Source organism: Hypanus sabinus, chromosome 12, assembly GCF_030144855.1.
Source record: "Hypanus sabinus isolate sHypSab1 chromosome 12, sHypSab1.hap1, whole genome shotgun sequence".
NCBI lineage: Eukaryota > Metazoa > Chordata > Chondrichthyes > Myliobatiformes > Dasyatidae > Hypanus > Hypanus sabinus.
Window position 1 is genome coordinate 18674501 of NC_082717.1, and position 23649 is coordinate 18698149.

The 23649-nt window shown below is 42.9% G+C and overlaps 1 protein-coding gene across 5 annotated transcripts in view; it reads right to left on the reverse strand.

Annotated features, from left to right (window-relative positions):
• Positions 1 to 208: 208 nt before the first annotated feature.
• LOC132402453 (uncharacterized) overlaps positions 209 to 23649 on the reverse strand; it is a 94532-nt gene continuing 71091 nt past the window's right edge. For 2 of the 5 annotated variants that reach the window (XM_059985304.1, XM_059985305.1), the window contains exons 2-4: positions 10141 to 10260; positions 2413 to 2536; positions 209 to 1499 (exon numbers count right to left, since the gene is read on the reverse strand). In XM_059985304.1, coding sequence (XP_059841287.1) covers positions 325 to 1107 — 783 coding nt within the window. In that variant the 5' untranslated portion in view covers positions 1108 to 1499; positions 2413 to 2536; positions 10141 to 10260 and the 3' untranslated portion in view covers positions 209 to 324. Of the gene's footprint in view, positions 1500 to 2412; positions 2537 to 3290; positions 3471 to 10140; positions 10261 to 23649 lie in introns of those variants that run through there. The other 3 variants (XM_059985307.1, XM_059985303.1, XM_059985306.1) reach the window with 3 other exon arrangements.

Below are 23649 nucleotides of genomic sequence, written 5' to 3' on the forward strand. Positions count from 1 at the left end.
GGATGTCTGTGGACTGCGACCCAGAAGCCAAATGGAACTTCCGACTTACCGGCCGCGTTGCGAGTGCTGCCCGTGTCAAACAGGCATCTAGTCCTGTGCCCCTCCACCCGGATGTCCATCATGGACCTTGCAAGCTGGTGTGGGGCGCTTTGGTCGAGAGTTACAGTGGCCAGAGTTGAATCGCCGTCTTGGTGCCCGGTAAGCATCGGAGGGCCGGGGGCGGGGCATGCTGACGTCGACAAAGATGGCCGCCCACATCCGGGCATGCAAGATGGCGGCCCCCACGTTTCACCCGCAGCGCTGCACTCCGCTCGAGGTTGAGACTTACAGAACTTGGCGAAATGGCCCCGCTTTCCGCAGCTGGAGCAGGTCGCTTCTCGCGCTGGACAGCGTTGTCGAGGGTGTTTTTTTATGGCCGCAGAAATAACAAAGCACAGGCATCTGACGGGCTGCCGCTGTGGTCGGGTTCGGGGAGCTCGTGGAATCACGACTGGCAGTGGCGTTGGCGAATTCGCTCCCGGGAGCCGGCGGTGGCGGGGTCTGATGTGTCCACGGAACCGGCGGGGAATCGCGTGACTGGACAGCATCAGCATTATGCAAAGCAGCTTCCAGAGCGTTGGCCTTCTCGATCGCCGAGCGTAAGGTAAGGTCGGCATTTTCCAGCAGACGCTGGCGCATGTACACTGACCTCAGTCCCGTCACAAAAGCGTCTCGCACTAGCAGCTCCGCATGCTGTTCTGCCGTGAGCGTCTTGCAGTCGCAAGGTCGGACGAGTGTCTGTAGTGCTCGGAGAAACTCAGCGCACGATTCCCCAGGCCGCTGTTGCCGGGTAGCTAAACGATGTCTTGCGTAGACGGTGTTCACCGGCCGCAGGTACTGTCTTTTGAGGGCGTCCAGTGCCCCATCGTAGGTCGGCAGGTCCCGGATAATGGAGTAAACTTTAGGGGTGACCCTCGAGAGTAGAATTCTGTGCATAACGGCGGGTTCAGTTGCACGAACCTCCTCCAAGTACGATTGGAAGCATGCAAGCCAGTGTTCAAAAACGAGAGCTGCGTCAGGGTCTTGAGGGTCCAAATCCAACCTTTCCGGACGCAAAACGGTTTCCATGTTTTAAAACTTCCAGTCAATAAAATTGATGCACCATCAATAACTCACACTGAGACGTAATGCGAGATATCGGCTTTTATTGACTGGAAGAAGGAACCAGGAGTGAGTGTCCATCATACTATGTCCTGGAGACTGAGGCCGAGCGTCAGGCCTCAGATCGCCTTTATACAGGGGCCTGTGAGAGGAACCACAGGAGCAGTCAGCAGGGGGCGTGTCCAGACAGGCACATAGTTCACCACACACGCACACACACACACACACACACACACTTTCTTCCCCCTTCCTTTCCAGTCCTGAAGAAGGGCCTCGGCTCGAAACGTCAACTGTTTATTGGCCTGTTGAGTTCTTAAAACATTTTGTGTGTGTTGTGTTATTCCATTCTGCCACAAAACCTAATAGGACCATAAGACATAGGAGCAGAATTAGGTTATTTGTCTCATCAAGTCTGTTCCATTAATCAATCGTGGCTGATTTATTTTCCCTCTCATCCTCATTCCCGTCTTCTCCTATAATCTTTGACACCCCTACTGATCAAGAATCCGTCAACCTCCGCTTTAAATATACACAATGTACTGGCCTTCACTGCTGTTTGTGGCAGTGAAGTCCATGGATTCACCACTCTCTAACTAAAGAAATTCCTCATTTCTATTCTAAAGGGCAATGCTCTCTAACCGTTGACTCTCCAGATATTGGAAGCATCTTCTCCATGTGCACTCTATCTAGGCCTTTCAATATTCATTAGGTTTTAAAGAGATTCCCCCCCACCCACACCCCATATTCTTCTAAACTCCGGTGGGTACACATTCCTGGGATCACTCTCGTGAATCTCTTCTGGACCCTATTCAGCACATCCTTTCTTAGACATGGAACCTAAAACTGCTCACAATACTCCAGATATAGTCTCACCAATGTCTTACAAAATCTCAGCATTACATCCATGTTTTTATATTCTAGCCCTCTTGAAATGAATGCTAGCGTCGCATTTTCTTCCTACTATCAACTGAACCCGCAAGTTAATCTTTAAGAAATCTTGCACTAGAGCTCCCATGTCCCTTTTGCATCTCCAGTTTCTAAATTTTCCTCTATTGGAAAATAGTCTGTGTCTTTATGTCTTCTACCAAACTGCATGACTATACACTTCTCTACACTGTACTCAATTGCTTTTTCTATGCCTATTCTCTGAAATCTTTCCAAGTCTTCCTGTAGACTGTTTCTTCAACACTGCCTGCCCCTTCACCTATCGTTGTATCAACCACAAACTTGGCCACAAAGCCATCAATTCTGTAATCCAGATTACTAACGTACCTGAAAAGTAGTGGACCCAGCATCAACCCCTGTGGAACACCACTAATAGCAGGTAGCCAAGCAGAATCGGCCCCCTTCATTCCCACTCTTTGGCTGACCGGCAGGAGGCAATCTTGTGTCCATGCTACAGGAGGAGAAAAGAAGGGAAGAATTGATTAGTCTTGGGGAAAGCTTTGAAGCAGCAGAAGAGATGAGTGGTGAAGAAGCAGGTAAATTGGAGGGATAATTGTTGCCTCATTCTAGTGCAATAAAAGAATGCTGTCAATGTGAAACAAGGGTACTTCCCCACACAGGGCAGCACAGTATTTAGCGCAACACTGTAAGACTGGGGTTCAATTCCCACCATTGTCTATAAAGAGTTTGCACAATCTGTCCATTATTCATCCAGGTGCTCCAGTCTCTTCCCACAACCACAAAGGCATACAGTTAGGGCAAGTGAGCTGAGGGTATGCTATGTTGGCACCTGAATTGTGACAACACTTGCAGTTGTCTGGGACAATCCTCACTGATTTGATGCAAACAATGATTTCACTGCATGTTTCCACGTTTGCTTGTTCTTTTTCGCATCTTGTGGCACATCAGGCAGCATGCTTTTTTCTTCCCCTTAGCATTTATCTGCTTTTTTTAAAATGAGGCTGAGTTGCTAGTTCTACACTCAACCCAGCACTAATGGAAAGTGAGCAAGGGGCCAGCTGGATTCAAACCCAGAACCATTGGCCTTGAAGTCCAGTGCTGGTGCCACTACACCAGCACTGCCAGCTATCATTAGACGTACATCTGACAAATAAAGCTAATCTTTAGATCTTTAAATTCGTTTTCTCCCCCAGACATATTGACCATGGAAGGAAAATTCTGTGTCCACATTACTTCCAACTCACTGCTATTTCACAGACTGGTAGCTTGACAATATTCCTGCTGGGATTAAGGATGGGCAATGAAGGAGCATCTCATAAACACCACCAGAAATTGGTTCTGTTATTAATGCCTCCAGGTAGCTCAGTACTTTAATCAGTTCACTGTTCCTGAGCTGTTGAAGGCTGACATAGAGGAGAAGCCAGTGTCCAGGGGAACATAATGCTGTAGTGCCAGGCATGTGGTGGAGTAATTTGCACTGATTAACCATCAGAAGCTGCAACTAGTCAATGAATCTCGCTAATCCTCAGTCAATTATTATTTATCTTATTAAACAGGGTGAAGAATTCACAAAGAAAATGGTCAAAGTGCACCTGCTTTTCTTCAAGATCAATATGTCAATGTACTAAAGCTGCACCATTAGTTACATCCACAGACTCACTGCTCTTTCCTCCCCCCCTCACTGCTTCCAGGCTGACTTTTAACTTGATTCTATTTCAGTCTTATGGATGCAGGAGTCCATGATGAAGCCAGCATTTTTTGCCTATCCCCACTCACCCTTGGTCACATGCAGGCTCAAGCAGTTAAGGATGGAAAATTACCCCCATTAAGGGGATTAGTGAAACCAAACACACTTTCACAACAGCTTTGGGGTTGTCATTGGTAATGATATTATATTTTCTTTAGATTATAGCCCAATAATCTGAATGTAAATTCTGTAGCAGCCACTGTGGGATTTGAATTTAGGTCTCAATTTTGTTAATCCAGGCTTCTGGATTAGTAGACCAATAATTTAGCCACCCATGTAGGGCAACCTACAAAGGGTTGTTGTCACTGACAGGGAGGACAGCAATGGGATGGTTCTAATCTTGTTCTCCATCAGAAACACTAACCTCCCCATCATTAAGGACATCTTCCAAAGGCAGTGACTCAAGAAGCCGGCATCTGTTATGGAAAATGCTCACCTTGCAGAACATGCCTGCTTCTCATTACTACCATTAGGGAGAAGGTACAGGAGCCTCAAGGCACACATTTAACAATCTAGCAACAGCTTCTTCCCTTCTGTCATCAGATTTCCGAATGATCCATGAACAGTACCTTGCTATTTTGCTCTTTTTGCACTGCTTATTTATTTTCTTTATATTTCTTAAAGAAACATAGTAACATTTTAATGTACAGATATTGCTCTGAGATGCTGCTGCAAAATAATGTATCCCACAACAATGTCAGATATGGCCCGGTCCATCCTGGGTAAGCTGTCACCACCACTGAGCACACCTACATGAAAATAATATGGCAAGGGGATGGGAACCACTATGATAGAGCTGAGGATGAGCCAGATTGCTTACATCTAGATGGTGTAATATGTAATATGAATGTAAGCAGGGGCAAGCCAATGATTGGGTACAATTGCAGACAGAGCAAAGAGTTATGTTGTACCACTCAGGCAAAATTCAAAAGGGCAAAGAATGCCGGACTAAAGCTGCTGTATTTAAATAAATGTAGCATTCGGCATCAGGTGGACGAACTCGTGGTGCAATTGAGAGAATGGTTGGTATGACGTTGTGGGCATCAGTGAGTCATGGCCGAAAGAAGGTCATGGCTGGGAGTTTAACATCAAAGGATACACTTTGTATTGAAAGGACAGGCAGTGGTGTGGCTCTGTTGGTAAGAGATGGTATTACAACTGTAGAAACAGATGACATAGAATCAGAGAATGTCAAATCTTTGTGGGTGGAGTTAAGATACTGTATGTGTAAAAAACTTATGGGAATCATTTATTGGCCTCTAAATAGTAGCCAAAATATATGTAGGATTTGAGATTGCAAAGGGAGCTGGAAAGGGCATGTAATAAAGGTAATGTCACAATTGTAATGTGGGAATTCAATACGCAAGGGGATTGGGAAAATCAGGTTGGTGTTGGATTGCAACAGAGGGAATTTGTTGAATGCCTACAAGATGACTTTTTAGAGCAGCTTGTGCTTGAGCCTACTCAGGGAAAGCCCATCTTAGATTGGGTGTTGTGTAATAACTCAGATCTTATTAGTCAGCTTAAAGGAACCCTGAGGATGTATTGATCATAATATAATTGAATTCATACTGCAATTTGAGAGAGAAAAGCATAAGTCACATGTATTATTATCACAATGGAATAAAGGGAACCTCAGAGGCATGAGAGAGAAGCTTGCCCAGGTGGACTGGAGGCTGTTACTGGCGGGGATGATGGCAGAGCAGAGGTGGCTGGTTTCTGGGACTAGATCACAAGGTGCAGGATAGATATGTTCCACAGAAGAAGAAATTCTCAAATGGCAGGAGTAGGGAAAGGTGGCTGACAAGGGAAGTTAAGCATTGCATAAAAGCCAAAGAAAGGGCATATAGGTAACAAAAGTGAGTGAGAAGTTGGATGATTGGGAAACTTTTAAAATCCAACAAAAGGCAACTAAAAAAGATTTAAAATGGGAAAAGATGAAATATGAGGACAAACTATCAATAATATAAAGCAGGATACTAAAAGTGTTTTCAGTTAAATAAAGAGTAAAAGGGAGGTGAGAGTTGATATTAGACCACTGGAAAAGGATGCTGGTGAGGTAGTAATTGGGGAACAAAGAAATGGCAGATGAACTTAATGATTACTTTAGACCATAAGACATAGGAGCAGAATTAGGCCATTCCGCCCATTGAGTTTGCTCTGCCATTCCATCATGGCTGATCCCAGATCCCACTCAATCTCACATACCTGCCTTTTTGCCATATCCTTTGATGCCATGGCCGAACAGGAAACAATCATCTTCCACCTTAAATATACCCGTGGACTTGGCCTCTGCTGCAGTCTGTGGTAGAGCATTCCACAGATTCGCTACTCTCTGGCTACAAAAAATCCTCCTTAACTCTGTTGTAAAAGGCTGCCCCTCAGTTTTGAGGCTGTGCCCTCGAGTTCTCGATACCCCAGCATTAGAAACACCTTCTCCACATCCACCCCATGTAGTCCTTTCAAAATCCAGTAGGTTTCATTGAAATCCCCACACATTCTTCTAAATTCCAGTGAGCACAGGCCCAAAGCTGCCAAACGCTCCTCAAATTTAACCCCTTCATTCCTAGAATTATCCTCCTGAACATCCTCTGGATTTTCTCCAATGACAACACATCCTTTCTGAGATATGCGGCCCAAAACTGTTGACAATAATCCAAGAGCAGCCTGACTAGTGTCTTATAAAGCTTCAGTATTATCTCCTTGTTTTTATATTCTATTCCCCTTGAAATAAATGCCAACATTGCATTTGCCTTCTTTACCACAGACTCAACCTGCAAGTTAATCTTCTGGGAGTCTTGCCTGAGGACTCCTAAGTCCCTCTGCACCTCTGATGTTTGAATTTTCTCTTTATTTAGAGAATTGTCTGCACTATTGTTCCTTTGACCAAAATGCTTTATCACACATTTCCCAACACTGGATTCCATCAGCCACCTTTTTGCTCATCCATCCAAGTTGTCTAAGTCCTGCTGCAATCACGTTGCTTCCTCAGCACCACCTACCCCTCCGCCCTTCTGTGTATCCTCCCTTGTTAAAGAGTGGAGTGACATTTGCAAACTTCCAGTCCTCCCGGACAATGCCAGAATCAAGTAATTCTTGAAAGATCATGACTAATACATCCGTTATCTCTTCAGTAACCTCTCTCAAGACTCTGGGATCTAGTTCGTCTGCTCTAGGTGACTTATCCACATCAAGACTGTTGAGATTGCATAGCATATTCTCCTTTGTAATAGCAATGGCACTTACTCCTGTTCCCTGACAATCACGGACCTCTGACACACTGCTAGAGTCTTCCACAGTGGAGGCAGATGCAAACTACCCATCAAGTTCATCTGCCATTTTAGTCCCCCATTAGTACTGCACCAGCATCACTTTTAAGTGGTCCAATATCAACTCTCACCTCACATCTACTGTTTATATAACTGAAAAAACTTCTGGCATCCCGTTTTATATTATTGGCTAGTCTGCCCTCATATTTCATTTTATCTTCATAGAGCTTTTTTAGTTGCTTTTTGTTGGATTTTAAAAGCTTCCTAATCCTCCAACTTCCAGCATCTGCAGATTTTCTCTTGTTCCTGATCCAACTTCCCACTCATTTTTGCTACCTTATATGCCCTTTCCTTGGCTTTTAAACAGTCTTTAAGTTCCCTTGTCAGCCACAGTTGCCTACCCCTTCCATGTCAGAACTTCTTCTGTTAGACATATCTATCCTGTGCCTTGTGAACTGCTCACAGAAACTTCAGCATCTCTGCTCTGCCCATCCCCGCCGGTATCCTCCTCCAATCCACCTGGGCAAGCTCCTCCCTCATACCTCTGTAATTCCCTTTAATCTACTGTACTATCGACAGATATGATTTATCCTCTCCCTCTCAAGTTGCAGTATGAATTTAATCATATTATGATCATTGCCTCCTAAGGGTTCCTTTGTATTAAGCTCCCTAATAAGATCAGGGTTATTACACAATGTTCAATCTAAGATAGGCTTAACCCAAGTAGGTTCAAGCACAAGCTACTCTAAAAATCCATCTCGTGGGCATTCAATGAATTCCTTCCCTTACAATCTGACACCAGTCTGATTTTGCCAATCCCCTTGCATATTGAAGTCCCCTGTTAAATTTGTGTTGTTACTCTTATAACATGCGTTTTCCAGCTCCATTTGCAATCTCAACCATTCATCTTGGTTACTATTTGGAGGCCTATATATGATTCCCATAATGGTTTTTTTTTACCCTTGTAGTTTTTTAACTCCACTCACAATAATTCAACATTCTCTGACCCTATGTCTCTTCTTTCTAAAGATGTAATGGGTGTTTCTCAGAATGGCAGGTGGTGACTAGTGGGGTGCCACAGGGCTCGGTATTGGGACCACAGCTGTTTACGATTTATGTCAACGATTTAGATAAAGGCATTGAGAATAACATCAGCAAATTTGCTGATGATACTAAGCTGGGTGGCAGTGTGTCATGTGATGAGGATGTTAGAAGAATTCAGGGTGACTTGGATAGGCTGGGTGAGTGGACAGATACTTGGCAGATGATGTTTAATGTGAATAAGTGTGAAGTTATCCACTTTGGGAGTAAGAACAGGAAGGCAGATTATTATCCGAATGGTGTAAAGTTAGGTAAGGGAGAAATACAAAGAGATCTAGGAGTACTTGTTCATCAGTCACTGAAGGTGAATGAGCAAGTGCAGCAGGCAGTGAAGAAGGCTAATGGAATGTTGGCCTTTATTACAAAGGGAATTGAGTACAAGAGCAAGGAAATCCTTTTGCATTTGTACAGGGCCCTGGTGAGACCACACCTGGAGTATTGTGTACAGTTTTGGTCTCCAGGGTTAAGGAAGGACATCCTGGCTGTAGAGGAAGTTCAGCGTAGATTCACGAGGTTAATTCCTGGGATGTCAGGACTATCTTATGCAGAGAAGTTAGAGAGACTGGGCTTGTACATACTGGAACTAAGGAGATTGAGAGGGGATCTGATTGAAACATATAAGATTATGAAGGGATTGGACAAGATAGAGGCAGGAAATATGTTCCAGATGCTGGGAGAGTCCAGTACCAGAGGGCACGGTTTGAGAATAAGGGGTAGGTCATTTAGGACAGAGTTAAGGAAAAACCTTCTCCCAGAGAGTTGTGGGGGTCTGGAATGCACTGCCTCGGAAGTAGTGGAGGCCAATTCTCTGGATGCTTTCAAGAAGGAGCTAGATAGTTATCTTATGGATGGGGGAATAAAGGGATATGGGGACAAGGCAGGAACCGGGTATTGATAGTAGATGATCAGCCATGATCTCAAAATGGCGGTGCAGGCCCAAAGGGCCGAATGGTCTACTTCTGCACCTATTGTCTATTGTCTATTGTCCATCTCCTACCAACAGAGCCACACCACCGCTTCTGCCTTCTTGCCTATCCTTTTGATACAAAAGTATATCCTTTGATGTTAAGCTCCCAATCACAGCTTTCTTTCAGCCACAACTCAGTGATGCCCACAACATCAAATCAACCAATCTCTAATTGCGCCACAAGTTTGTCCACCTTATTCTGAATGTTATGTGCATTTAAATACAGCATCTTCAGTCCTGCATTCTTCACCATTTTGAATTTTGCCTCTGTGGTACAATTTAATTCTTTGCTCTGTTTGCATTTGTACCCAATTACTGGCTTGTCCTTCCTTACATTCATCTTACCTCCACTGTCTACTTGAAAACGTGCTGGCTCAGCCTCAGCTCTAATCATACTGGTTCCCATCCCCTGCCATATCAGTTTAAACTACTTCCAAACAGCTCTAGTAAATCGGCCCATAAGAAATTTGGTCCCCCTTGGATTCCAACCTGCACCTTCTGTCTAGCTCACACCTGCCCCAGAAGAGGTCCCAATGATCCCGAAATCTGAATCCCTCCCCCTTGCTCCAATTCTTCAGCCATGCATTTATCCCACACCTCATTCTATTCCTGTCCTCACTGTTGGGGAGCACAGGCAGCAATCCCGAGATTACTTCCTTGAGGTCCTGCTTCTCAGCTTCTGTCCTAACTCCCTGTAGTCTTTTTGCAGGACCTCCTCCCTTTTTCCTACCTGTGTCATTGGAATCATATGTACCATGACTTCTGGCTTTTCACCTTCCCTTTACAGGGTGTTGTGAACGCGTTCAGAATTTGGGAAGCAAACTACCATCTGTGATTCGTTTTCATGTCCACAGAATCGCTTATCTGTCCCGCTGACTATAGAGTCCCTATTACTGCTGCCAACCCCGTCAGTTCCCTACCCTTGTGAGCTACAGTCCCGACTCAGTGCCAGAGGCAAGGCTGCTGTTGCCCCCCCCCCCCCACAACCGTAGTCAAAATGGAGTACTTACCGTTGAGAAGGACGGCCACAGGGGAGCTCTCCACTATCTGACGTTCAGTATTCACTGAGGAAGAAACTAGCAGTGTGCCAGAGGTCTGTGACTGTCAGGGAGCAGGAATGAGTGCCACTGCTATTACAAAGGAAAGAGTGCTCAGCAAACAAAAAGTTTTAAAGGTTTGGGGATACTTACAGACTAATGATAAAATAAGTTAAAGTCAGCATGGTTTCTGTGCAGGGAAATCTTGCCCAACAAATCTGTTAAGAGTTCTTTGAGGAAGAAACAAGTAGGGTGGACAAAGGAAAGGCAGTGGGTGTCATTTACTTGGATTTTCAGAAGGCAATTGATAAGGAGCCACACATGATGCTGCTTAAAAAAATGAAATTCTATGGTGTTACAGGAAAGAGGAATGGCTGACAGGTAGGAGGAAGCGAGTAGAAATAAAAGGGGGCCCCTTTTCTGGTTGGCTGCCAGTGACTAGTGGTGTTCCTCAGGGGGTCAGTATTGGGACCACTACTTTTCACATTGTCAGTGATTTAGAAAATGGAATTGATGTCTTTCTGGCAAAGTTTGCGGATCATATGTAGATAGTTAGAGGGGTAGGTAGTGCTGAGGAAGCAATGCGATTGCAGCAGGACTTAGACAAACTGGAAGAATGGGCAAGAAGTGTGGCAGATGGAGTACAGTGTTGGGAAATGCAATACATGATAATGCATTCTGTAAAAGGAACTATGGTGCAGACTACTATCTAAATGTGGAGAAAATTCAAACATCAGAGGTGCAGCGGGAATTAAGCGTCCTCACGCAAGACTCCCAGAAAATTAATTTACAGGTAAAAAAAGGCAAATGCAATGTTGGCATTTATTTCCAAGTGGAATAGAATACAAAAACAAGGAGATAATGCTGAGGCTTTATTAGACACTAGTCAGGTTGCACTTGGAGTATTGTCAACAGTGTTGGGCCCCATATCTCTGAAAGGATGTGTTGTCATTGAAGAGAGTCCAGAGGAGGTTCATGAGGATGATTCCAGGAATGAAGGGGTTAACATATGAAGAATGTTTTGCAGCTTTGGGCCTGTACTACTGGATTTTAGAAGAATATGGGGGGGAGGGGGGGAATCTCATTGAAAGCTGCCGAATGATTAGATAGGGTGGATATGGAGAGGATGTTTCCTGTGGTGGGGTGTCCAGAACTTGACGACAGAGCTACAAAACTGAGGGGTGACCTTTTAGAACGGAGGTAAGGAGGAAATCTTTTAGCCAGAGAGTCTTGAATCTGTGGAATGCTCTGCCACAGACTGTGGGAGAGGCCAAGTCCGTGTGTATATTTAAAGCAGCAGTTGATCATTTCCTGATTGGTCAGGGCTTCAAAGGGTATGGGGTGTATGGGGTTGAGTGGAATCCAGGATCAGCCATGATAGAAGGGCAGAGCAGACTCGATGGGCTGAATATCTAATTCTGCTCCTGTATCTTATGATCTTACGGAAACTTTGTCGCTGAAAAGCAGTGTCCATCTTCAGGGATCTCTATCATACAAGACATGCTCTCTTCTCATGGCTGCCATCAGGAAGAAGTTACAGGACCATCAGGACTCACATCACCAGCTTCAGGAACAGCTATTACCCCTCAACCATCAAGCTCTTGAACCAGAGGGGATAACTAACTCAACCTCACTTGCCCCATTATTGAACTGTTCCTACAACCTATGGACTCATTTTCAAGAGCTTCTCATCTCATGTTCCCTATATTTATCATTTATTTATTTATTTTTGTTACTTCCTTCTCTTTGTCTTTGCACAGTTGTCTTTTGCAAACTGGTTGAACGTCCAAGTTGGTGCTGTCTTCCACTGATTCTATTATGGTTATTTTCCTCTTATGGATTTATTGAGTATGCTCACAAGAAAACAAATCTCAGGATTGTATATATGTATTTTGATAATGAATTTACTTCTACAAACCTGATTCTGGATCTGATTCCTGTTTCAGCACAAGCCTGTTTGGTACTGTTAAGTTCTATGTTGTGGATGAGACCGACAGCACTGTGGTTATGCAACACATATTTGTACAACATACCCTAATCACATTGAATGAGATTTTTCACATTCATTCACTAACTTTCCTGGGGAGATCAGGACCTATTGTCCCTCCATTAAGAAGGAACAATGTGAAACATGACACAATTTTCCTGATAAAAATTAAATGATTTTCTAAGGGAAAGGAGAAAAGAAATATGAGTCAAAAATAATAAAAAGAAACACTTGATTATATTCCCGAGAAATTGGATTCTGAATTTTATAACAGAGATAGTTCACCGCTAAAGTACATGGTACATATTTCAATTCAAAATGTATTTAAGAATGCAATTGTCGCAAGCTAGAGAGCATTTTCTGCCCAGGGCTAACATCAGTCTCAGTCAGCTGTACCGTCAGACCATTTTCAGCCAGGATTACATGAGAAAAACATGGGAAGGTTAGAAAATCTGTCCAATGAATGGGTGTCTCTGAGGTTCGACTTCAATCCAGGAGGTTTTGATTGGATAACTAGTCGGAGTTTAAATATTTTAAGCATTGCAACCAATTTGCCCATCACTCCTCTATCAGTGTCACTACATATTTATAAATATAGTTGCTGGAAGCTCTTCCCCTGGTCAGCCTACATCCTCATAAGGAGAAAGAACACTGCCCCATGCATTATACATCATTCTAACACAGGGGCATTATAGCAGTCATATATCTTGTATGATTATATACCTAGTGGCCACTTTATTAGGTACAAGAGGTACCTAACAAAGTGGCCAGTGAGTGCATTTCTGTATGTTTGTGGTCTTCTGTGTCTGTAGCCTATCCAATTCAAGGTTTGACGTGTTGTGCATTCAGAGATGCTCTTCTGCACACCACTGTTGTAGCATATGGTTATTTGAATGTTGTCACCTTCTTGTCAGCTTCAAGCTGTCTGGCCATTCGCCTCTGACCTCACTCATTCTCCACCCACGGAACTGCTGCGCTTGTTTCTCGCACCATTCTCTGGGAATAGTTGAGCATGAAAACCCCAAGGAGACCAGCAGTTTCTGAGATACTCAAACCAGTGCTTTTATGTCTTGAGTTGTTGCCACATGATTGGCTGATTAGATATTTGCATTAACAAGCAGGTGTACCTGATAAAGTGGGCAATAAGTATATTTATACGTACTGTATACCTGCTGGATTTCTGTCTTCCCGTGGCTATTCATCATCATAAGAAAGAAAAAAAGTCTGCACCATGTAACAATCTTCATTCTAACCCAGGAGCATTATAGTGATAATATATCTTGCATAATAATAAAAAGGAGATTCATAAATCATTTAACATGGATATTAATATCTATAATACAGGAGTTTTAGATCTCTGATTGTAAAGTTGAAGATTCAGGCACGTGAAGTCCACCTGTGTAAATCTTTATGTGTCTAGCAACGTGTCATACTCGACTGACCCTGATTTTATATTCACACAGCACAGCTAATCACAAAAAGGGGAGGCAGTGTACAGGAAGAGCAGGTCCCTAAGGAGATTTGTTCAACGTTCTGCAGAGCAAGCAATCATCCAGCAATCAAATTACTGGAGAAACAATACTAATTAAATGCCTCAAAACAGTTGATGAAGATCTTTTCAGATTCTCCCTTTGGTTTAACATGGGAAATAAAATCCCAATATATCAAATAAAAATATAGGATGCCAGAAAAGCTCAACAGGTCAGGCAGAATCTGTGGAAACAGGAAGAGGCCTGGGCTTTCAAGTGAACAACCTTTCCTCAGATGCAAGATCAACAACCTTAAAATGGCCCCTGTTTCTCTCCCAACAGACACTGAGTGATCGACTGTATAGTTTTTGTTGCATGAACCCATTGCAGTAGCTGTTGAGTTTGAATTCAATTAATGATCTGGAATTTCATGAATAATATTGACACAAGAATATTGGATAGTTGCAAAGCCAGCTGTGTCCTGTTGGGAAAGAAACACTTAGTCTTTAGGAGAGTCTTGAACTGGGGACGTTGTTACAAGATAAAGGGGTGATCATTTGTAATTGAGGTTTATAGGAGTTGCATCTCCCAGAAAATAGTGAATATCCCCCAGGCAACAGTGTGAGAAAGGTGAGAATAGTTTTTAGTTGAAAGATGTATACTTGCTAGGTCCCTGGGGACAAAATTATCATTATCATGGAATCTCTTTCTATCATCCAGGATGAAAATATCCCTCGCTATCTAGAATATGCCCTCTTGTCATTACCACCATCAATGAGGAAGTATACGAGCCTGAAAATACACATTCAATATTTTAGGAACAACCTTTTTTCCTCTGCCGTCAGATTTCTAAATGGTCCACAAACCCATGAACACTACCTCATTATTTTGCATAGTAACACATACAAAATGCTGGAGGAGCTCAGCAGATCAGGCAACATCTACGCAAAAGAATAAATGTTTGACGTGTATCATCAGTACTGATGAAGGATCTCGGCCCAAAATGTCAACTGTTTATTCTTCTTCATAGATACTGCCTGACCCACAGAGTTTCTGCAGCATTTTGTGTGTGTGTTCCTCTGGATCTTCAGTGACTATGGAATCTTATGTGTTTATGGCTCACTATTTTTGCTCTGTTTTGCATTATTTATTTAGATCTTATATATTCTTATTGGTTGAGTGGCTGGTTGGAGATACATCTATACCAAAGGAGATGTAAGGTGCTCCTTCCCTCTGCTCACCTGCAGGTCACCCTTGGGCAAGGCGAAGCACTTGCTTATCCCACCACCCCAATGGATCAGGGTCACGTGAAGCCATGGGAGCAGGTGGTGGACAGTCGTATGAGCAGCTAGTGAATTTCACAAGTCCTGGTTATGTGACCACTGACTCCAGGCAGACAATCTCTGAAGAGTATTGATAATGGCTGGTGTCAACCGTCTTGTGAAGACACTGCCCAGAAGAAGGCAATGGCAAACCACTTCTGCAGAAAGATTTGCAAAAAAAAAACAACCATAGTCATGGAAAGACTATGATTGCCCATGTCAAGTGACACAGCACATAATGAAGAAACAATTCTTACCAGTCATGTTTATATATTGCACTGTACTGCTGATGCAAAACAACTAATTTCAATAGATATGTCTGTGATAATAAAACTGATTCTGATTCTAAGCAAACAGGGACTCAAATTAGCACTTTATATGAAATAATGCTCTGGAGTGTATGCTGCACTCCCTCAGTACAGTACAATCACTGCTTGCGCTTAAGTCTCTGGAAAGTGATTGGAAATACAACCCTGCTTGCTGAGCCGTGTTAAACCCTGTGGGAAGGATTATCCAGACGGTTGACAAAGGTAAATGTTGAAGATAGTATAATAAACTACGGCATCTTGAAAACCATCCAGCTCTGAGATGAGGAATGTGCCCATGTAATCTACCAGTATGTCTGCAACTTGTGTACAAAAATCAAAGGTAATTGCTTTCATTTGATGTCTTTGACTGGTCTTCCCGGTCTTTATCGTGTAATGGTATTCCCACTGTGCGATTAATGTCCCTGACGTCATTACTTCGAGTCTATCAAAAGATCGTTTGCATTTGATTAGCCAGCAACACTTTGGCCAGAATGCAGTTTAATCATCCAGATGAGAGTAGCAGCACATTAAGCCGTTCACGGGCGACTGCTAATGACTCAGCACTTTTTAGCTCATTTCTCCTCTGCTTCCTAATGGCTCTTATTTCCCAGTGGGTGATGTGACTGCAGGTTGTCTAAATAATTGTCTCCACACTGAAGTAAAAAACCAACTCAAGAGATTCTACAGACGCTGGAGATCCAGAGCAACATACAATGCTGGAGGAACTCAGCAGGTCGGGTAGCATCTACAGAAAGGAATAAACAGTAGACATTTTGAGCTGAAATCCTTCATTAGGACTGGAAGGGAAGTGGAAAAGTAGCCAGAATAAGAATGTGAGGGGAGCAGAAGGAGTACAAGCTGGAAGATGATTGGTGAAGCCAAGTGAGGGGAAGCTGGATGGGTGTGGGAGGGGAATATAAAAGGAGAAGCTGGTAGGTGCAAAAGGTAAAGGGCTGAAGAGGAAGGAATATGATAGCAGAGGAGAGTGGACCACAGAATAAAGGGAAGGAGGAGGGGCATACAATCATGAGAATGTCAAATATTGTTTTCTTTCATCGATGATCCAGAGCATGCTGAAGTGGAATAAAGAGGGGGACCAAATGTTTTGGGGGACATGAGGCTCTTTCAAAGCCTCAAAGAGGCAGTTTAACTCATGGAAGTGTGGGAGTTCAGCTAAGGGGTAAATGCATCATGCTTCTCATACCTTCATAAAGTCTTGTCCCCTTTCTTGGTTCCTAATTTGGAATGGTTTGGCAAGGTCCATTTGCTTTTATGAAGTGGAAGATATAGAACATAGAACAGTACAGCACAATACAGATTCTTCGGCCCAAGATGTTAGGCTTTTAATCTACTCCAAGATTAATCTAATTCTTACCTCACATAAAGCTCTTCATTTTTCTTTCAGTCATGTGGCAAGGGTTTTCTTAAATCTCTATAATATACCAGCTCCTATTACCACCTCTGGCAGCTCAATCCATGCATTTACCACCCTCTGTGGAGAAAACCTACCTCTTACATCTCCCCTATATATTCATCCAATTTAAAATTACGGCCTCTCCACCCTGGGAAAAAGGTGTTGGCTGTCCATTCAATCTATGCCTCTTATTATCTTATATACCTCTATCAGTCACATCTCAAGATACTTCAGAATGTCAGTAGCAGGGAGAAATGGAGAAACTTGTTGTCATGTATCTGGATTCTCAAAAATGATTGATTAATTCACTGCACAAGAGGTTATTAAGTAAAGGTAGGTCTTATGCAATCAAGGGATTGGTTAACAGAGAAAAATTATGAATAATAAAGGATCTTCTTTGAGAGACATGTTGTAATTAATTAATTAGTTTGTATTTCAGCTGTTTACAATCAATACTATCTACTTCAAAGAGAGAGTTTATAATTTATCCAAGGTCATTGATGATGCAAGTCTAGGTGGGATAAAAGTGAAGAGAAGGATGCAAAGATACTGCATTGGGTTAAAAGTGAAGAGCATTGTTGGTGTCCCTCTCCATGTCTTGTGATGCATTGGGCAGCAACCTTGCCATTTCTTTAGCACGTGCCTGTTTTTTATGAGGCTGAGTTGCTACCTCGACCCTCAGCCTAGCATGGATGGAAAGCAAGCAAGGAGCTGGCCAGATTCAAACCCGGGGCCTCTTGCCTTGAGATTCGGTGCAGATGCCACTACACCATTGGCCGTGGAGTCCTTCCCCTGCACATACCTGTCCAACTGCCTCTTAAATGGTGCAATTATTCCCACTTTGATCACTTCCTCAGGCAACTCATACCAGGCACTCACTACACTCTGTGTGGAGGAGTTGACGCTCCAGTCTCTTTCAAATCTCTCCTCTGCTATATTGCATCTGTGACCTCTAGTTTTGAAGACCTCAACCCTGGTGAAAAGGCTATGACTGTCTACCATTTTCATGCTCCTCATGATTTTATAAACATCTGTGAGGTTGCCTCTTATTCACATATGCTCCAAGAAGTAGAGCTGTAACAGGACCAATGTCTCCCTATAACACACAGCCATTGGTCCAGATAGTGTTCATGTAAATCACTTTTGCACCTTCTCAAGCTGGACATTATCTTTCCTAAATGCATTCAATTATTTATTTTGACAGGAACATTGGAATAAAAGGGTATTTTTCAAAGTGGTAAGAATAGACCATAAGACCATAATATATAGGAGCAGAATTAGGCCATTTGGCCAATTTCCTCTCAGCCCCATACTCTTGCCTTCTCCCCTTATCCCTTCTTGCCCTGACCAGTCAAGAATCTATCAAACTCTGCCTTAATACATACAGACTTGGCCTCCACAGCTGCCTGTGGCAAATAATCCCACAGATTCTCCACACTCATGTAATGTAGGTGTTCAAAGGGAGGTACAGGAGCCTGAAGATGCACACTCAACATTTTAAACACAGTTTCTTCCCTTGCACTGTCAGATTGCTGAACGGTCCATGAATCCTACAGTCATAGAGTCATAGAAATCTGCAGCATAGATGGCCCTTTGGTCCATCCAGTCCATGCCAAACTATTTAAACTGGCCAGTGCCATCAACCTACACCCAGATCATAACATCCCATTTCCCTACTATCCATGTACCTATCCAAACTTCTCATAAACGTTAAAATCAAATTCACTTCCACTACTTGTGCTGGCAGCTCTTTTGCAGTCTCACCACCCTCTGAGTGAATGCCTCAATATTTTGAGATGCTGCCACAGTAATTTGTTCTTGTTTTGCACTACTTAATTTTTCATATATATATTACTTATTGTAACTGTTAATGTTTTGTAACTTCAAAGCATTAAACTAATTTGAGGGAAAACACAGGAGTCCAGGAATGCCGGTTTAGCTTTGAGTTTATTTTTAAGTGCGGTAGCTATGTATCATGTGGTAGCATGATAATGTATGCACTTAACATATTTTTACATATAACCAGCAATTAAATAAACAAGAATGTTTAATCAACCAATATATGTACCAGATTACTCAAATATTATTTAAATATTAAATACACATCAGTAACTTATACTCTTTATGCATTACACTGTACTGCTGCTGCAAAACAAAACATTTCATGATGTAATTGTAAACCTAATTCAAACTTGGATACTTTAATCATGCAGCAGATATCTTGGGATGAAGAACTGTTCCTGAGCTGTTCTGTTCCCTGTTCTATGCCGGATTTTGGAAACTCATACAGAAACATACTGCACTGTCAAGTAATTAGGAAAGTAAATGCTATCACAAGGAAATCTGCAGATGCTGGAAATTTAAGCAAAACACACAGAATGCTGGTGGAACACAGCAGGCCAGACAGCATCTATAGGAAGAAGTACAGTCGACGTTTTGGGCCGTTTAGGGGTCATCCTGACGAAGGGTCTTGGCCTGAAACATCGACTGTGCTTCTTCCTATAGATTCTGCCTGGCCTGCTGCGTTCCACCAGCATTTTGTGTGCGTTGGTTAAGTAAATGCTATGTTAGCCTAAATCCAGGGGTAGGTGCATTATCAATAAAGGAGCCTTGCTGGGATAATAAAGATAAGACAACACCTGGAGCTTTGTTGCGAGTTTTAGTCTTCACATGCAAGGAATGTAAAGACCTGGGGAAAATGCGAGCATAATCCAAAATCAAAATGGTGGAAATCTCAAATGAAAACTAAAAACACACAAAGAATTCAGCAGGCCAGGCAGCTTCTGTGGGGAGTGACACCAAGTTAATATTTAGTTCAATAACATTTCTTCAAGACCATGGACTGAAATGTTAACTCTGTTTCTCTCCATGGGATGAACCAAACATACCAGGTACTTTCTGCTTTAATTTCATATTCTTTGGTGTTCAGAAATATAAACTTGATCTCCTTAAAATATCATCATCATCATCATCCTAATTGCAGTGCTGTATGATGTAGACAATTATGGTCTATGACCATGACTGCTCTCGGCAAAATTTTCTACAGAAGTGGTTTGTCATTGCTTTCTGGGAAGCATTTTCACAAGATGGGTAACCCCAGCCATTCTATACTCTTCAGAGATTGTTTGCCTGGCATCAGTGGTCGCATAACCAGTTACTCATAAAGCCACCCACCACCTGCTGCCACGGCTTCATGTGACCTTGACTGGGATCTAAGTAGATGCTACACCTTGCCCAAGGGTGACCTGCAGGCTAGCAGAGGGAAGGAGTTCCTTGCACCTTCTCTGGTAGAGACATATGTCCACTCATCCACCCACTAAAACTTATATAGTTCCTAGGTAGTTTGTCAGGATAGGTTCTGAGAAGACACCTCCCTAGCTGTTGGTGACTCTGGGATCAGGGATGAACCATCTTAGGCTGAGATTAACAAAGTTCTTTCCATTCAGAACGTTCTGAATCCATGAAAGTTCTGGTGGCTATGGGCATTCTAACAATGAGCATATATGATGGTGAGATTACTAAATTGTTTAAGTCGGGGATTTGGGAAATGGTTGGGTAAGTGTCAAAATCAGCCATAGAAGGTGAAAAAGGATCATGTGGACTACTCCGCTCCTTTTGCGTATAGTCACATGTGCTTATAAATATTTTCCACAGTGTTTGACTAATAAAGAAAATGCCCATTGTAGGTCATACTCACACTCTGTGACCACTATATTAGGTACACTTCTACACCTAGTTAGTAATGCAAATATCGTATCAGCCAATCTTGTGTCAACAACTCAATGCATAAAAGCAAGCAGACATGGTCAAGAAGTTCAGATGTCATTCAGACCAAACATCAGAATGTGTTCGAAGAAATGTGATCTAAGTAACTTTGACCATGGAATGATTGTTGATGCCAGACCAGGTGATTTGAGTATCTCTGAAACTACTGATCCTCTGGGATTCTTATCCACAACCATCCCCAGGGTTTACAGAGAATGGTGCCAAAAGATAAGAAAAAACTCCAGTGAGCAGTGGTCCTGTGTGCAAAAGGTCCTTGTTAATGAGAGTGATCAGAGGAGAACGGCCAGACTGGATCAAGCTGGGAGGAAACAACAGGAACTCAAATAACCGTGTGTTACAACAGTGATGTGCAGAAGAGCAACGTTGAATGCACAAAACCTTGAAGTGGATGAGCTACAGCAGAAGAACATAAACATACTGAGATACACTCAGAAGCTATTTTATTACGTACCTTCCACCCCTAATAAATTGTCCACGAAGTGCACTGCTATATGAGTAAGACTGCTAAATTATTTGACATAGGCCTTTGGGACTTGGTTGGAAAAGTGTGGTTTACGTTAAGGTTCTGCCACGAGCTTAGTAAATGGTAGAGAATAGTCATGTGGACTACTCTGTTCCATTTATTCAGGGTCACATGCCCTTGTAAGTACTTTGAATAACATTAGGCTAATTTGAGAAACTGCCTACTTGCTGATCACCCTCACACGTTTCACAGAAGATTCAGCAGATGCTAGATATCTGGAGCAACACCCAGGAAAATCTGAAGGATTGGGGGCTCAGTTGAAAACGTTCCCCTCACCAGCTGTGTAGGACATTGGGACAGATGTTGGAGAGTCGCATGAGAAAGGTTATTTCAGGGAAGAGTCCACTTGTCTGTAACTCTTAACTTCCACTCGCACTTTAAATTTGAAAGTTCAAAATAAATATCTTATTAATGTACAACAATACACTATCTTGAGAATCATTTTTTTGCAGACATTCACAGGAAAAAGGAAAAACTAAAGAATTTTATGAAAAGTCATTCCCGACCAGACAAAGACTGACAGACAATGTGCAAAAGAAGACACACCGTGCAAATGAAAATCATACTGAAGGGATGATTTGATCTGCTCTGGTGATACTTCACAGAGATGCAGGATCGGATGGAGCCAGCTCACGAAAACCTCACACCACACTAGGGGAGTGCCACAGTGTCAGAAGTGCTGTATTTCGGATTAGGGCCAAAGCTCTCAAATCCCATGGTGCTACTTCAAAGCAGAGCAGGGGGAAATAATGCCCCAACTCCCCATGTATCAGGTGAAGGGTATCTCTCACCACACAACAGAACATGTTTCCAGCTGCGGAGTGTGCAAATTTCCAGGCAGCAGCATTACAACACTACGTACTAAAATACTTCATTAGCTGCAGAGCCCTGTGTAATGCACACAGGGCGTCAAGGGCACCGTAACAATATGAGTCTTTCTTTCACTGAATTTGCAGTGGGTTGACTGCCCAATATTCTTGTCACTGTGCCTCCATGGTTTTAAATATCTGGCGCCTTCCCTTCAATATTAGACTTCCAAATGTAGTCTTCTGCATAAATATGTTCCTCTGGAACTCCAGTGTCACTCAACCAAAACTAACAAGCTACCTGCTGACAGCCTCGTAACTTAAATGTACACTGACAGGCAATGACTAAAGTCTACATAAATAGGCCAAATTGTTTCACAGGGGCAATGGGAAGTGGTGAATTCTTGTGACAAACAAGAGAGTAATTGAAGTTTATGTGTGTATTTCAAGGCCTGTTCATTTCAAAGTACTTACAGATATAATTGGAAACATGCATTTTTTTTTTTTTTGCTTTCAATTCCCCAGATTCCTGAGCAGTTGCAAAATTTCCTCAGTGGGCCTATTAAGTGAATAAAATGCTTTAAAATGACAGATTAAATCTGCAAAAAATAAAACACAAACGGCTTCATCTATCATTCACAGAAGGAAGCAGATCCGTACAAGAGTTAAAGTTTAATCTGGATCAGGTTGATACAAATGCTTTGTGGGTTGAGCTATAGACACTCAGCAGCAAGATTGCGGAGAGTACAAAGGAACAAGCCAAACTATTGGATGAGACCAATGTGGTCTACAAAATCCAATGCGGGAACTGCAACAAATATTATATTGGTCAAACTGGGAGGAAACTATCCACAAAGATCCATGAACATCAACTGGTCGCGAAGCAGCATGACCAATTCTCCCTAGTCTCTCCCCATGAACCTCGAGAAGGGCACAAATTCAATTGGCATCACTGAAAGTCATGTCACAAACAAACACACAGCATACCAGAGAATTCCTAGAACGGTGGTTTTCTGCAAACAGCTCTGTCAACAGACACGTAGTCCTCTGTCTCATTTAAAAGCCAGTGTGAGCAAAATTCCAGGCCACGATGCAGAATTCGCTATGCAACCAATTGGCGATGAGACGCCCCCCCCCCCCCCACCCCGTGGCACAACTGAGTCGCCATATTGATGACTAATCAGCTGATCAATAAGTATATAAAGGCCAAGCTTTCAGACGACACACCGGAAATGAGCAGCACACTGATGATGTCTCCTCGTATGGTGACAAAACATTTGCCAATAGATTGCCAAGAACAGAGAAGAGCTCAACCCAGCCATCGACCACTGGAGCTGCACAGTTTCTGAGTTATTATACTTAGTGCAACACTTACAGCACCATTGATTACCGATCCAGGTTCAATTCCCACCACTGTCTGTAAAGTGTTTGTACATTCTCCCTGTGTCTGCTGGGTCTCCTTCCACATTTCAAAGACGTACGGTGAGCTGTGGGCACGTAATGTTGGCGCCAGAAGCATGGCGACGCTTGCGGGCTGCCCGCCGCACACATCCTCGGACTGTTTGGGTTGTTGATGCAGAAGATGCTTCTCAGTGCATGCATCAGCGTATGTGTGACAACTAAAGTTAGCCTGAATAAAACAAGGCTCACTGTTAAGTAGCAATAAACATGCTGCTGGAGGAGCTGAATGCGTCGAGCAGCGTCTGTGGGAGGAGAAGAATTTTCAATGCTTCAGTCAAAATCCTACTTTAGATGTCATAAGCCTGTGGGCCACTCCAGCTTGCCATGGAGCATTGGGGTTTCAGATTTCTCAAGCACTTGTATTTATTAATTCTTGTCCTAGCCCTGATGTTTTTGCTTTAATCTT